General features: G+C 39.8%; 1 protein-coding gene across 1 annotated transcript; it reads left to right on the top strand.

Annotated features, from left to right (window-relative positions):
• Positions 1 to 12585: 12585 nt before the first annotated feature.
• LOC149149528 (uncharacterized) lies at positions 12586 to 13299 on the top strand. Its single transcript, XM_089442506.1, has one exon. The coding sequence runs from the start codon at positions 12586 to 12588 to the stop codon at positions 13297 to 13299; it is 714 nt and encodes a 237-aa protein (XP_089298632.1).
• Positions 13300 to 13916: the final 617 nt, after the last annotated feature.

The following is a 13916-nucleotide window of genomic DNA, read 5'->3' as shown; positions in this document are numbered from 1 at the left end:
CTAACAAACTAAGAGTTTGTTTATTTGATTCAGCAACGGCTGATATGAAATCCCCTGTTCTTCCTGTAGAAGAATTCCATTCCTAATTTCACTTGCAATAGGCTGCAAGAGATTTTTGTTCTCTTTTGCACAGACAATTTGCCAGGGACAGAAAATAGGAAAAGGGAGAAATAACAGGTTTCCTGAAAACTTCTGTGATTAAGCTCCAAAAATTTCCTCTGGTTAATCAACAAGAGGAGTGCCATGAAGTTGCTCACTTCACCCACACTGTTATTAAGTCCCGCTATAGCCCTCAAGAAAACCACTTTATTCACTGTTCATATGGACATGGCTCACAAAAATGTTGTATGACCTGGTTTATGCTTATGCTGAAATGGTCCTTAAAATGATCAAATATCAATGATGCTTATAGCTTATCAAATTATTTGGCAAGCACTGAGCTTCATCTACCATCACCTGCGTTACTTAAATAATAAAAATGCTCTCTTAGACCTTGGTCAATAGTGCTCACACTCATACTGCACCACTTATTCTTCAAATTTACATTGGAATGAGGAGTTTTGGCCTTGTCAAATGATGACTTCCATTACATATTTCAAGCACAGCAAAATTTCCTCCCTGGAACTTTCAATTAAACGAAATCATTTCAAGTCGCCTATGTGCTTGTTTCTGAATCGATGGGTCAGAAGGTGTAGTTTAACAACAATAAAATCAGACCCCCACCAACATTCAATATAGCAATGTCACATTTTACATGAATTGTAGAACAAGAATATTGAGGAACAACCAGCCCCCTTATTTTTTTTGTCCTGTGGATGCCTATGGAAAAATATATTGACTTCAGAAATCTTCGATATCCAACATAGATACACGTGTTCTCTAGGTTCTAAATTGAAGCCAGTTATCATGATGATTGTGCACACTTTACATTCTCCTTAATGTGATTTCTATTCCCACAATGTATTCTCTATGAATCACCACATAGTCTCTTTTTCTTACATAGCCATGTTGCAATTTAGACTATATCCTCTTTGTGTCCAATTATGGAGAGTCAGTCCATGCACCTGAATGTAATGACTATAGGGTTTTTAACTGATAGTCATCCTTGGCATGAGACGATTCACTCTCGAACTAGTAACCATAACTTTTTCCATCTCAATGGCTTTCTCATTTCTGGTGATGTGCATATTAAGTCATGTAACAGGTAGTATACAATGCCCAAAAAAAATTTTCTTTTTGCATCAAAAATATGGTTAATAACCCTTTTGTTTTTTAAACAAAGCATGATTGGTCTTTATAACTACTTGAATTTATTTAAATAAGAGTGTACCAGCACCCAAAACAAATCCTTTTCTTTCTTCTAGGCATCAAAAGAAGAGAAGTGGGCAAAACGTTCTTTCAACATATCAACAAAAATTAATAATAAATCTTAAGTATTCTTTCAACCATTTCATAATACCAAATTTTTTCAGTTACCGTTAACAAGTCATGCAAGCAATTGTTGAAACGCTTCTTGGAGTTTCTCAATAACGTGCTCGTGCAAGTTCATCCCTAGCACACTGGTTTTCATGGTTTATAAAGCCCGAGCTTTCAAAAGCCTGTATAATTATATGGCCGAGATGAAAAGTTAAATATTTTGTGTAACCCACTACTCTGAAATCGAGATCCACTGACTCAGATTCTTCATCTTCGAGGAATCAGTCTCCTAAATTGCACACGGGGTCTATGTGGACAACCGACGATTTGTTTATTTGATTCAGCAATGACTAATATGAAATCCCCTGTTCTTCCTGCAGAAGAATTCCATTCCTAATTTCACTTGCAAGGCTGCAAGAGATTTCTGTTTGAAATCTTCTCAGAATTGATGGAAGCAATAGATGTTACTATTGAAAAAACAGATGAGTCCAAATTAATATCACATGGATCTTTTGATGAACTAGTACTTGTACCTAAGCTAACCTTAACTGACAACACCTACAAGGTCATCTCATCTTTTTTTTTTGTAAGCTGCGGTGTTTCTATTATATACAAACTTTTCTACAAATACAAAAACTTAGGGTCCTCAGACTTCCCCGAAGGGGAAACAACTCTGAGGCCCCTAAACTTCCAACACTCAAAAACAAGATCTAACTGGACTTCCTGGACCTGAAAGGGGAAGGCTGCCCACCACGCAGGGCGGCAGAACCCCAAAACAGAAAGGGCAGCCGGAAAGGATACAAAATCCACCTCGGTTCCCAAGAGAAGAAGAAACGAGAGCAGAGCTAAACCAACAGAACTAGAAGAAGGGAGTCCGAACCAAGCCAAAGGAACTACCCACCAAGTGTGGGAACACTTGGTCGACTTTTTTTCCCTTTCTTCTTGCCGACTTTGACCCATCCACTTGGGCCAGGTTGATTGAGAACAATTTGAAGACTGTTTTGGGCTGGAGGCGAAAGCTCCTTGTCTGAATCCGAATGAGACGACTCATGAGATCGTTTCTGAGCGGTGGGAGTGACTGTTGCTTCCGCAGGCCGCCCATCGGGAGATACCTGATCTGTCCTTTCTTCTACGACTGCCACATCTTCCTCCACGTCCTCTTCATCCGAGCTGAAAACAAAGAAATCGTCCATTGAGGGGGGTTCTTGCGGTGTCCAGCTTTTATCTTTTGGTTTGGATTTGGCTTTCTTTTTTTTGAATGGCATTGATGGACACGAACTTTGAAGGTGCCCTGTGAGATGGCAATATCGGCACCGGAATGCTGTATTCTCATAATCCAGAGGTTGAGACCAATGGAAATCACCTACTTTGATATTAATCTGATCAGGAAGGCCCTTGCTTATGTCTATTTCTGCGCAGATTCTGGCATAGGTATACATTCCTTGTAGCCCTCTTGACTGATCTGTTTCAATGTGACGACCTAAGGAATTGCCGATGGCTTCAAATACAACAAAACTCCATAAGTGCGCCGGAAGGTTAGGGAGTCTAACCCAGATTGGGAGTTTGGTGATGACAGCTGTGGAAGGATCAAACTCTGGGAACCACGGAGTAAGGAACAGACCCGCAGAATTCCAAAACCAAGGGCCTTTAGTTAAGACTCTTTGGTAATCCTCATTGTCAAAAAACACTGTTATAAAGAAGCCTTTGGAGCATAAGAAAATCCTGCAATTGTCGGTCCAATTTGCATTAATCCATTGGTGCAGATCTGTTGTACTAGGCCAAAGCCCATTGAACCTGCAGATGATGCCATTCTCTGCATAACACTGATAATGCTGGTCCAAAATGGGATGAGCTACTTCAATGGACGGAATGTCCTCCGACTTGTCCACTAAGAAGGGTTTGGGAGTTGGAGCAGGGGGAGCTTTTTCCTTGGGCTTCTTTGAGTGGACTGCATCTTTATAGGAGAAGGCTGCAGCTGAAGCTGAAGATGGCTGTCCTACAGCACCCCCTCGCAGACGCATGGACAGGGTAATGGAGACATTTCTTTGAATATTATACCAGGACAGGGGATAGGTATCTTCCAATTGTTTACCTTCATAAAGAAGACGCTGATACATTGGTGGAATCCCCGTCCTTTTTTCCATGAGTAGCTTGAGCTCCTGCACCAGATCTGTAGATCTCACCCATTGCAGTATTGACTTGCCGGAGATGTGTGCGATCAGTATCTGGAATGGTTTTGACATTTCTGGTTTCTGCTGGCTGCCGTACTCCTTTTTCACGCTCTCCGTTTGAGCTGAGACAGAGGACGATCCCCTGTTTGGGCTAAAAACGCTCTGAGGCGTTTTGTCAAACATGTCATCTGCATCCTTTTTCTGTTTTCTTTCCCCGTACTTGTGAAGTAGGGATTCAGTCTTGCCCCTGTTAAGAGAGGTGAGACCACCGCATTTGATATTCTTACTGAGCTGAACATCAGCAATGATCCTGGGAGCTATGTAGTTCAGGTCATCTGCCTTGTCTCTGCCTGCTGTTGCCAGTGCTCCTGCCCCTATGACATCTCCATCCCTGTGTCTCGCATTGGCATACACATTTGCGTCAACATTCTCAGGTCTCGCGGTCTGTTTCTCCCTTCCAGGTATCAGTTGCGTAGAGGGAGGCGCTTTGTCCGTTTCTGCTACAGGAGCCATCAGAACCCATGCCGTGGTATTCTCGTTTCTGTTTCCTTTATCTCTGTTTTGCGTCCAGTTTGGGAGAGCGTCCGAGGGTAAGATACATCCTGCAGAGAAGGGAGCTGCAAAGAATGCGACCTGCGAGTGTAGCCGCCCAGGGAGCAAAAGATCTGGAGCGATGCCCGCCTTTGATGCTTCAGAGCCTTCGAAAGCGGCAGCCATGGTTGTCGAACCCTTGTTTTCTGAAAATCGCCGGAGCTCGTTCCCTCTTAAAATCCAAGGTCATCTCATCTTTAATAGTGTTGTGAATGACAATTTATTCTCATACCTTCTGCCCTTATTATTGTTTCACCATCGAAAGTTAGCCTTGCTAGATTAGTTCCCGCATTCACATCACATCTTTCTTTACTAGACTTTTGTGCTGTGGTGATTTGATGAATTACAGGTACTACTATCACGGAAAAAGAATCCCTCTGTTAATATTATGGAGCCAGCCTTGACTACAAATGCCATTCCTTTGCTGCTGAATGGTTCCACTGATATTCAACCACTGCTCCAGATAATCGATATTGGTTCTATTACATCATTAAAAACAACATCCTCACACTTTTGCATTACTCTATCTGATGGAACACATCAACACAAGACTTTGCTACCATCAACATATAGCCCACAAGTTGCATCTGAAGACATTCAAATTGGCTCAATAATTCTGCTTAAAAAAGCAGCTTGCACGGTGCTTCAAAACTCCTCGTAAGGCCCAACATTTGAATTTACCCTTTTTTATTTTTTGTCTTCTATACACTTCCTGCATTACAAAAAAAAAAAATAAAAAAATTCTTCATTAATTCATTTCTCATTTGTTTACATAAGGTCCATCCGAGTGGTTGAGCTTGAAGTTGTGATGCGCTCAGTAGCATTGGCGAAGGACTCATCAACACTACTACATGCAAAGGCAGGTACATCCCAGGTTAGCTCTTCATCAGTAGAAGATACCTTGCCCTCTGTAGTTACTCCACCAATTACGGCAACAAATACAACAATTCCATTCACGGAACTCAATCCTGCGCGAAAATATTGGTCAATCCAAGGTAGAGCATCTGCAAAAACATCATTGAAGACTTATAACAATGTGCGAGGCTTAGGAAAAGTTTTTGGGTTTGACCTTATCAATCGTGATAAGGAAGAGATCCACCTTTCTGCATTTGTTGAATTGGCTGAATCTCTTTACAGTCTAATTCAAGTTGGGCAGCTATACATTGTTTCAAATGGCACAATTAAAGAAGCAAATCCAAACTACAACCACCTCAAGAACAAATGGGAAATTTACTTGTTTGCTGCTTCCACTATCAATCCATGTCCCATAGATGATCCAACATTTCCTTACCAGAGCTTTCACTTCAAGACTATTGCTGAAATAAAAAGTGCAAGTCCAAATACGAATGTGGATGTCATTGGTGTTGTTACCTCCACCTCACCTGCATCAACAATTCGACGAAAAGACGGAAGTGAAACATTAAGGAGAACACTCATATTAAAAGACAAGTCGGGTTTTAGCATTGATGTAACATTATGGGGAGACCATTGTGACTCTATAGGACAAAACCTTGTTGAATTCTACTCTTTCGACAACCCACCAATCCTTACAATCAAAGGAGGTCGTGTATCTGAATTTAATGGCACCACAATAGGGACGATATCAATAAGCACTCTCATCATAAATCCACAAGTTGAAGAAACTCATCAACTACATGCATGGTTCCGTGAAACAGGTTATAGCTCTTCTTCTCCATCTTTGAGTAGAAACTATGGTGTTGCTTCAAAACGTGCCCTACCATGAAAGACGTTTCATGAAATTGTTGGCATGCAAACCTCTGATAAAGCAATATGGGTTTCAGTTCGTGCAACAATAACTGCTCTCCACATGGACGAATTCTACTTTATAGCATGTCCATTAGATTTCAATGGAAAACAATGCATGAAGAAGGTTGTGGAGCATTCTAACAATCTTTGGCATTGTACAAAATGTAACGGCGACTTCCCAGAATGTGACTACCGTTACAAACTTAAAATTGAGCTACATGACCACACCGGGCACCTACAGAATGTCATAGCTTTCAATGACGCAGGAAATGAGCTCATGGGCATCATGGCAAAAGACCTGTTCCTTCTTTCTATCGAACCAACTGATCTACAGGAAATTTGTGGCCGAATTTCAGGATGTCGCTTCCTGCTAACACTTTCCATTAAAGCAGATTACTTCAATGGTGTTCAGCGCTTGCAACCAATACTAATAAATTCAGAAGAAATTCAATATGCCTCTACATGCAAAGAAGCCCTCAATGACATTCAAACAATGTCCACTTCAAAACAACCTGTTGTTCGCCGCCTTTGAAAAGTTATTTAGGGTCTCTTCAAACACTGTTGTTTTTACATAAACAAACATTTCCGCACAACTCATTGTTTCATATTGTTGTAAATTACACCCATGTTATTGTGATGCACATTGTTGCTGCAAATACTCTGTTCCAGTTATTCCAAAATATGTATGTTTACCCCTTTTCATTTTACATAATATAGATATCAACATTTGTAAAGACTTACTACATAAGTTTCCCGTTCGTTGTTTACATGGCTATACATTGATCTCTTGCTTGCTAATCTATTCATGCTATCGTTCAAACTTGTAAAAAAAAAGAAGAAGAAGAAGGAAGCAAAATATTGGTTATCTTGCTCCTCTCCTCTCAATAATAGATGCCAGAATAACATATGATTTTATAGTACTCCTAATTGCATGTTTTTCCTTCTACCTAATCTACCTACCTTCACCGATGTTCAAATAAAAAAAATAATTCTAAAACTTGTAATACATTCTCCAAACATGCAATACTCGTTTATGAAAACTAACACTAATTGTTTGTACTTGTTTAGATATGCCAAAAAACAATCAAAATGCGGACAAACACGAGCGGCGACGTCTTCTTTATGCACAGCAAAAGGATACAATAAATGCACGGCGGCGACTACTTTATAAAAACCGCAACAACCCTACTACTTCCTCTACATCCCTTCCCACCTCAAATGCTCTCCCAACTATACAAACCAACCCATCTCACCTTCATCAAATCCAATATAACCCTCCCCTTAATGAAGAACATCGTCGCTTTCGAGAAAGGATTGATGAACTTTCTACCATGCATGTTTGCACAATATGTAAAGAATCATACCCAGGAATCAAAACAAAGATTTTACACGATATACTTTCTTGTTTTCGTTGTGCATCATCTAAATCTACCAATCGTTTTTCTGAACTGAACAACATGAACCCTGGTGAACAACCCTATGTCCTTCAACAATTAACACAAGTTGAATAAATGCTCATTGCACGTGTAAACCCCATTCTACAAGTCACTCATGCCCGTGGTGGTTAATACAAATATAGTGGCCATACAATTAGCTTCCCTCAAGACATCACCACTATTGCCAAATACTTACCCTGAATGATTTCTGACTTAGACATCCAAATTGTGAAAAGGCAAAATCCATCTGAAAAGGCTTATGAATTCTTCGTTTGCAAATCACGTGTCCTTGCAGCCCTTGAATACAAAACAAAAAATGACCCTTACTACTGTGATGTTCAATTCAATTCATCTGCTATTTCTGCACTACCAGATCACCCTACATATATTTCTTCTCTTCTCCATAATGTAACCACCTCCTCTTTTGAACCCGATCAAACCACTATTGATTCTACTTATGATACTGATGTCATGCTACCTCCATTAGAAATCCAACCCTCTTCTTTTGTTCCAATACTCCCAAATTCAAGTACTGAGCTTGAGCACATTTGTAATTATTTGCACTTGACCCATTCAAATTAAAAAAGCTCTATCAATTGGCCTCCAATATCTTTAACAACTATGAATGAATACAACACCATAGGCCTCTTTGCCATGGCATTCCCCACACTCTTCCCTACAGGAATTGCCATGATCATGCAACCAAGACTTACAAAAGTTGAGATGCATGAATATGCTTTACACTTGTTGCACTACCATGATAACTGATTTGGCCAACACCTAAGATTCTGCTACTATCTTTATAACATTCTAATGCGCCATCGTAGCCAAACAACTATTAGTGGTTTTGTGAAAAAGTACATTGAGAACAACTTGCCAACAATGGTTTCAGACCTACAACAGTGTCTTCGTGACTCTCAAGATTCAAGATTGCCAGAGCAAATAATGCGGTTCGGTTCAGCCCTACGGGGAACACGGTCTTTTTGGAACAGACGACGCTCTGAGCTGATTGACATGATCACGCAAATAGGAAGACCAACATTCTTTTTCACTCTCAGTGTAGCTGATACTAAATGGCATGACTTGCACATGATCATGCCTACCAGTGTTCCTTCCAATTCAGTCAACCACTTCCAATGGAAAATCCAAAACATAATTAAAAACCCACATCTAACAGCCCAATATATGCATTGTAGATTTACAGTTTTCCTCGAAGAAATCCTACAAAAAGTCCTCCATGCAGTAGACTACTGGTGTAGGTATTTTTTAATATCCATTTCCTTCTACATTACATATATATGTTTTAACCATATTTTACCTTCATATTATATTCAGATACGAATGTCAACATAGAGGATCCGCACACATTCATGGCTTCCTATGGCTGCAAAATGCACCAAACATGGACACAATTGACTAGAACAATGCATTAGAAATTGCTAATGCACAGAAATATTTCGACCACTACGTAACTGCTTGGAATCCACGTCAAGCAGAACATCGAAATATTTCGCTTCACCAATCAACAATTCATAGCTCATGTCTTCTTGACACAACATCAATATTCACATCCAATCAGTCTAAAGACTATATAGAGCTCGTCAACTGCATTCAACGTCATACAAAGTGTCATGAATCTTCTTGTCTTCGCAAGAAAGACAATGTACTTAGCTGTCGGTATGGAGTACCATGGGAGTTGAAGTCCACATCTTCACTTTTCATTGATGATAAAGGTCATAAAACCTATGTCCCTGCTTGCAATGATGAAAGATTGAATATTCACAATGCCGATCTACTCTCTATTTGGAGAGCAAATGTTGATTGCCAACCAGTCCTTTCTCGCCATGCTGTGTTAAAATATATTTCAAAATATGCAGCAAAATCAGAAACAAGATCTGAGAGCTACCGTTAAATGCTATCATGACTATCACAAAGTGCCATTCCTGAAGCACATACTGTTGCTGTTATCTAAAAACTCCTTACAGAAACCATTGCAGATAGAGACATTGGAGCACAAGAAATATGCCATATGTCACAAAGCTACCTCTTTCTCTCTGCAGTCGTACATTTTTTTCTTTGAATGTCAACAAGACTGTTTTCAAACGTGTTTCGCAAGATACTGAGAATCCCGGTTTGACACCAAACTTTATCCTTGCATACATGAACAGGCTTGTCTCATTGGAATCACTGCCCCTCCTTGAAGCTTCACGCTCATGGTCATATTCTTCCCAGCGGAAAAAAAACCAATGGAAACACATATTCCCACCAATGATTGTACATGTCTTGCCCTATTACAATGTCATTCCTTCCTCTGATGATCCTTCTTATGCCACTTTTTGCTGGAGTGAATTACTATTGTATTTCCCCTTCCAAACACTCCCCAATGATATTGGTTCAACTGATGCAGAAATTATTGCACACTGGGAACAAAAAAGGGTACATATACACCATGGCATGTCCATCGAGAAATTGAAAACCCACAAACCCCACATACTGAAGATCAAACTACCCCCGACACCCCTCCTGATTCCATGCAGATGAATGAATGGCAAATCCTCTCTCAGCTGCACCCAGGTTACAATATTGCAATTGATGACCTCGACATGATTGGCTACCGCGACTTCGATGCCAACCACAATTGGTCACATAATACTATCCCTCTCCACTTGCAAGAAACTGCCATAAATTTCATTGAATTCAACCGCTCAACGATTCAAAACCAACATCATTCTTTTTCCAACCTTCCCCAAGATCAAACATTATCTCCTACCCAAAACATAGCTTTCACCACTATTTTTTCACACTTTACAACCCCTTCGCCAAAACCCCCATGCAGAATCATCATACAAGGAATAACTGGGATAGGAAAATCCCATTTGATTAAATATTTGCACCATGCATTTGTGGAAAACTCACCAGCAAACAAAAACCCTTTGTTGTTACTTGTAACAACCGGCGTTGCAGCTTTCAACATAGATGCCCTCACAATTCACTCTGCCCTTCGTATCCCTATCCAAAAAAAGCATCCTCTTGAAGGCCAACCACTCCTACAACTGCAAGAGCAACTCCGTCATGTAGAGTACATTCTCATTGATGAAATGAGCTTCATTGGTCCAAAAATGCTTACTCGCATTGACGATCGTCTAAGAGAGTCATTCCCTCTTCACTGAAATGCACCATTTGGTAATCGCTCAATTATCCTTGTCAGAGATTTAGGCCAGCTACCACTTGTAAAAGACATTCCTTTATATGCTGGGACATCACGTGGCACTACACTTTGGCGCAACTTCAACATATTCGTAACACTTTCAACCGTTTTTTGTCAACAAGGAGCTAGCCCGTCCCAGGTTGCTTTCCGGCAAATACTCACAAATCTTAGAAATGGAATATCTACACTTGAAGATTGGCAACACCTAATGTCAAGAACAAGTTCGTCTCTTACGCATGAAGAGCAATGCACATTTGAAGAATCCATGCACCTATATGCAACAAACAACTCAGTTGTCTTGCATAATAAGAAAATGCTTAAAAAATTGAACATCCCAGTAGCGCTTTGCTCTGCAGAACAACAAAGGCAGAAAACTCCTACTACAACAGAAGATGAGCATTTTCCTACAAAAGTGCTCTTATGCAATGAACAAAAAGTTATGCTCACCAGCAACTTATGGGTACATGCAAGCCTCGTTAATGGCGCACTTGGGAAGGTCATCTCAATATTTTATTCAATTGGCTCAAAGCCCCCAGAATTACCATCCTTCGTGGTTGTCGACTTTAGACAATACAAAGGAACACCATGGGACATTTCACACCCAACATATGTACCCATTTCTCCCATCACAAGGGGTGCACACTGTCAGATACCACTTCAAATGGCATGGGTTTTAACAATACACAAGTCACAAGGAATGACATTAGACAAAGCAACAATAGACATCGGCACCAAAGAACGACAAGGGCTAACGTTCACTACAATTTCAAGAGTGCGGTCATTGGCAGACATTCAAATCAATCAAACATTCCCATTCTCACGCATTGCACAAATGCACGAGAATCCATATCTTAAGCGTAGACAGCAAGAGGAATCATTGCTCACATCAAAATCTATGCAGAAGAATACACTCTAGCCAATCGTACAACCTGTTTTCCAGAATTACCCACATGGTAAACACCACTTGTTGCAATAACCAAATTTTACATACATTTGCTTGCTATTACATTTAACCTCATATGATTTTATATTAGTTTGAAATCATTTATTTTATTTCAAATATTCAAACAAAATATTTCTCGCCAAGAACGACAAGGTCTAGCATTCACTATAATTTAAAAATTTCTTTAAAAAATTATTTATTTTACTTCAGCTCTTTAAAAAACATGCTTTCATCAAACACATCCATTGTCACTTACAATGTTTTCTTTTTGGATGGAAACAGGTATGGATACAGGCTACCTACGATTGTTGTATGAGTACTGCCAAGAAATTCAGCAACAAGAACTTACATTACAAGATATGCAAACAAGGATCCTGCCCCAACAATCATTGCCTCTTTACCGTTTGCGTCCAACCATTGAATTGTTAAAGAAGATAAAAAAAAATACTCAAGATAACAATTCACATCCATGAAAGGGACACACACAGGAAAATGCAACATCAATTGCAGGAACAACTCGCACAGTTTGGCACTACAATAAACATTAATTGGTGTTGCCGATGCCATGCCCCATCATGCATATATGATTAGCTGCTCATTGTCAATTACATCTATATGTAATAGAATGCTCTTATTGTACATATGTTTAGAAGCCAAAGAATACTTTCATTGTATATATGTTTAGTTATTACCTACCAAACATGTCTCTATGTGTAGACCATATGTAAAATTTCAAGAAATACATCGCAAAGCATGTAACTATCTTTTTCCAACCTTCCCCAAGATCAAACATTATCTCCTACCCAAAACATAGCTTTCACCACTATTTTTTCACACTTTACAACCCCTTCGCCAAAACCCCCACGCAGAATCATCATACAAGAAATAGCTGGGACAGGGAAATCCCATTTGATTAAATGTTTGCACCATGCATTTGTGGAAAACTCACCAGAAAACAAAAACCCTTTGTTGTTACTTGTAACAATCGGCGTTGCAGCTTTCAACATAAATGCCCTCACAATTCACTCTGCCCTTCGTATCCCTATCCAAACAATGCATCCTCTTGAAGGCCAACCACTCCTACAACTGCAAGAGCAACTCCGTCATGTAGAGTACATACTCATTGATGAAATGAGCTTAATTGGTCCAAAAATGCTTACTCGCATTGACGATCGTCTAAGAGAGTCATTCCCTCTTCACCGAAATGCACCATTTGGTAATCGCTCAATTATCCTTGTCAGAGATTTAGGCCAGCTACCACCTGTAAAAGACATTCCTTTATATGCTGGGACATCAAGTGGCACTGCACTTTGGCACAGCTTCGACATATTCGTAACACTTTCAACTGTTTTTCGTCAACAAGGAGCTAGCCCGTCCCAGGTTGCTTTCCGGCAAATACTCACAAATCTTAGAAATGGAATATCTACACTTGAAGATTGGCAACACCTAATGTCAAGAACAAGTTTGTCTCTTACGCATGAAGAGCAACACACATTTGAAGAATCCATGCACCTATATGCAACAAACAACTCAGTTGTCTTGCATAATAAGAAAATGCTTAAAAAATTGAACATCCCAGTAGCGATTTGCTCTGCAGAACAACAAAGGCAGAAAACTCCTACTACAACAGAAGATGAGCATTTCCATGCAAAAGTGCTCTTATGCAATGAACAAAAAGTTATGCTCACCAGCTACTTATGGGTACATGCAGGCCTCGTCAATGGCGCACTTGGGAAGGTCGTCTCAATATTTTATTCAATTGGCTAAAAGCCCTCAGAATTACCATCCTTCGTGGTTGTTGACTTTAGACAATACAAAGGAACACCATGGGACATTTCACACCCAACATATGTACCCATTTCTCCCATCACAAGGGGCGCACGCTGTCAGATACCACTTCAAATGGCATGGGATTTAACGATACACAAGTCACAAGGAATGACATTAGACAAAGCAACAGTAGACATCAGCACCAAAGAACGACAAGGGCTAACGTTCACTACAATTTCAAGAGTGCGGTCATTGGCAGACATTCAAATCAATCCAGCATTCCCATTCTCACGCATTGCACAAATGCACGAAAATCCATATCTTAAGCGTAGACAGCAAGAGGAATCATTGCTCGCATCAAAATCTATGCAGGAGAATACACTCTAGCCAATCGTACAACCTGTTTTCCAGAATTACCCACATGGTAAACACCACTTGGTGCAATAACCAAATTTTACATACATTTGCTTGTTAATACATTTAACCTCATATGATTTTATATTAGTTTGAAATCATTTATTTTATTTCAAATATTCAAACAAAATATTTCTTGCCAAGAACGGCAAGGTCTAGCATTCATTGTAATTTAAAAATTTCTTTAAAAAATTATTTAT

The sequence above is a fragment of the Pinus tabuliformis genome, chromosome 9 (genome assembly GCF_031772625.1).
Source record: "Pinus tabuliformis cultivar Carrire ecotype Pingquan chromosome 9, CPIR1, whole genome shotgun sequence".
Classification (NCBI taxonomy): domain Eukaryota; kingdom Viridiplantae; phylum Streptophyta; class Pinopsida; order Pinales; family Pinaceae; genus Pinus; species Pinus tabuliformis.
Note: the sequence above shows the minus strand (reverse complement) of the source record. Positions and strands in the feature narration are given on the sequence as shown.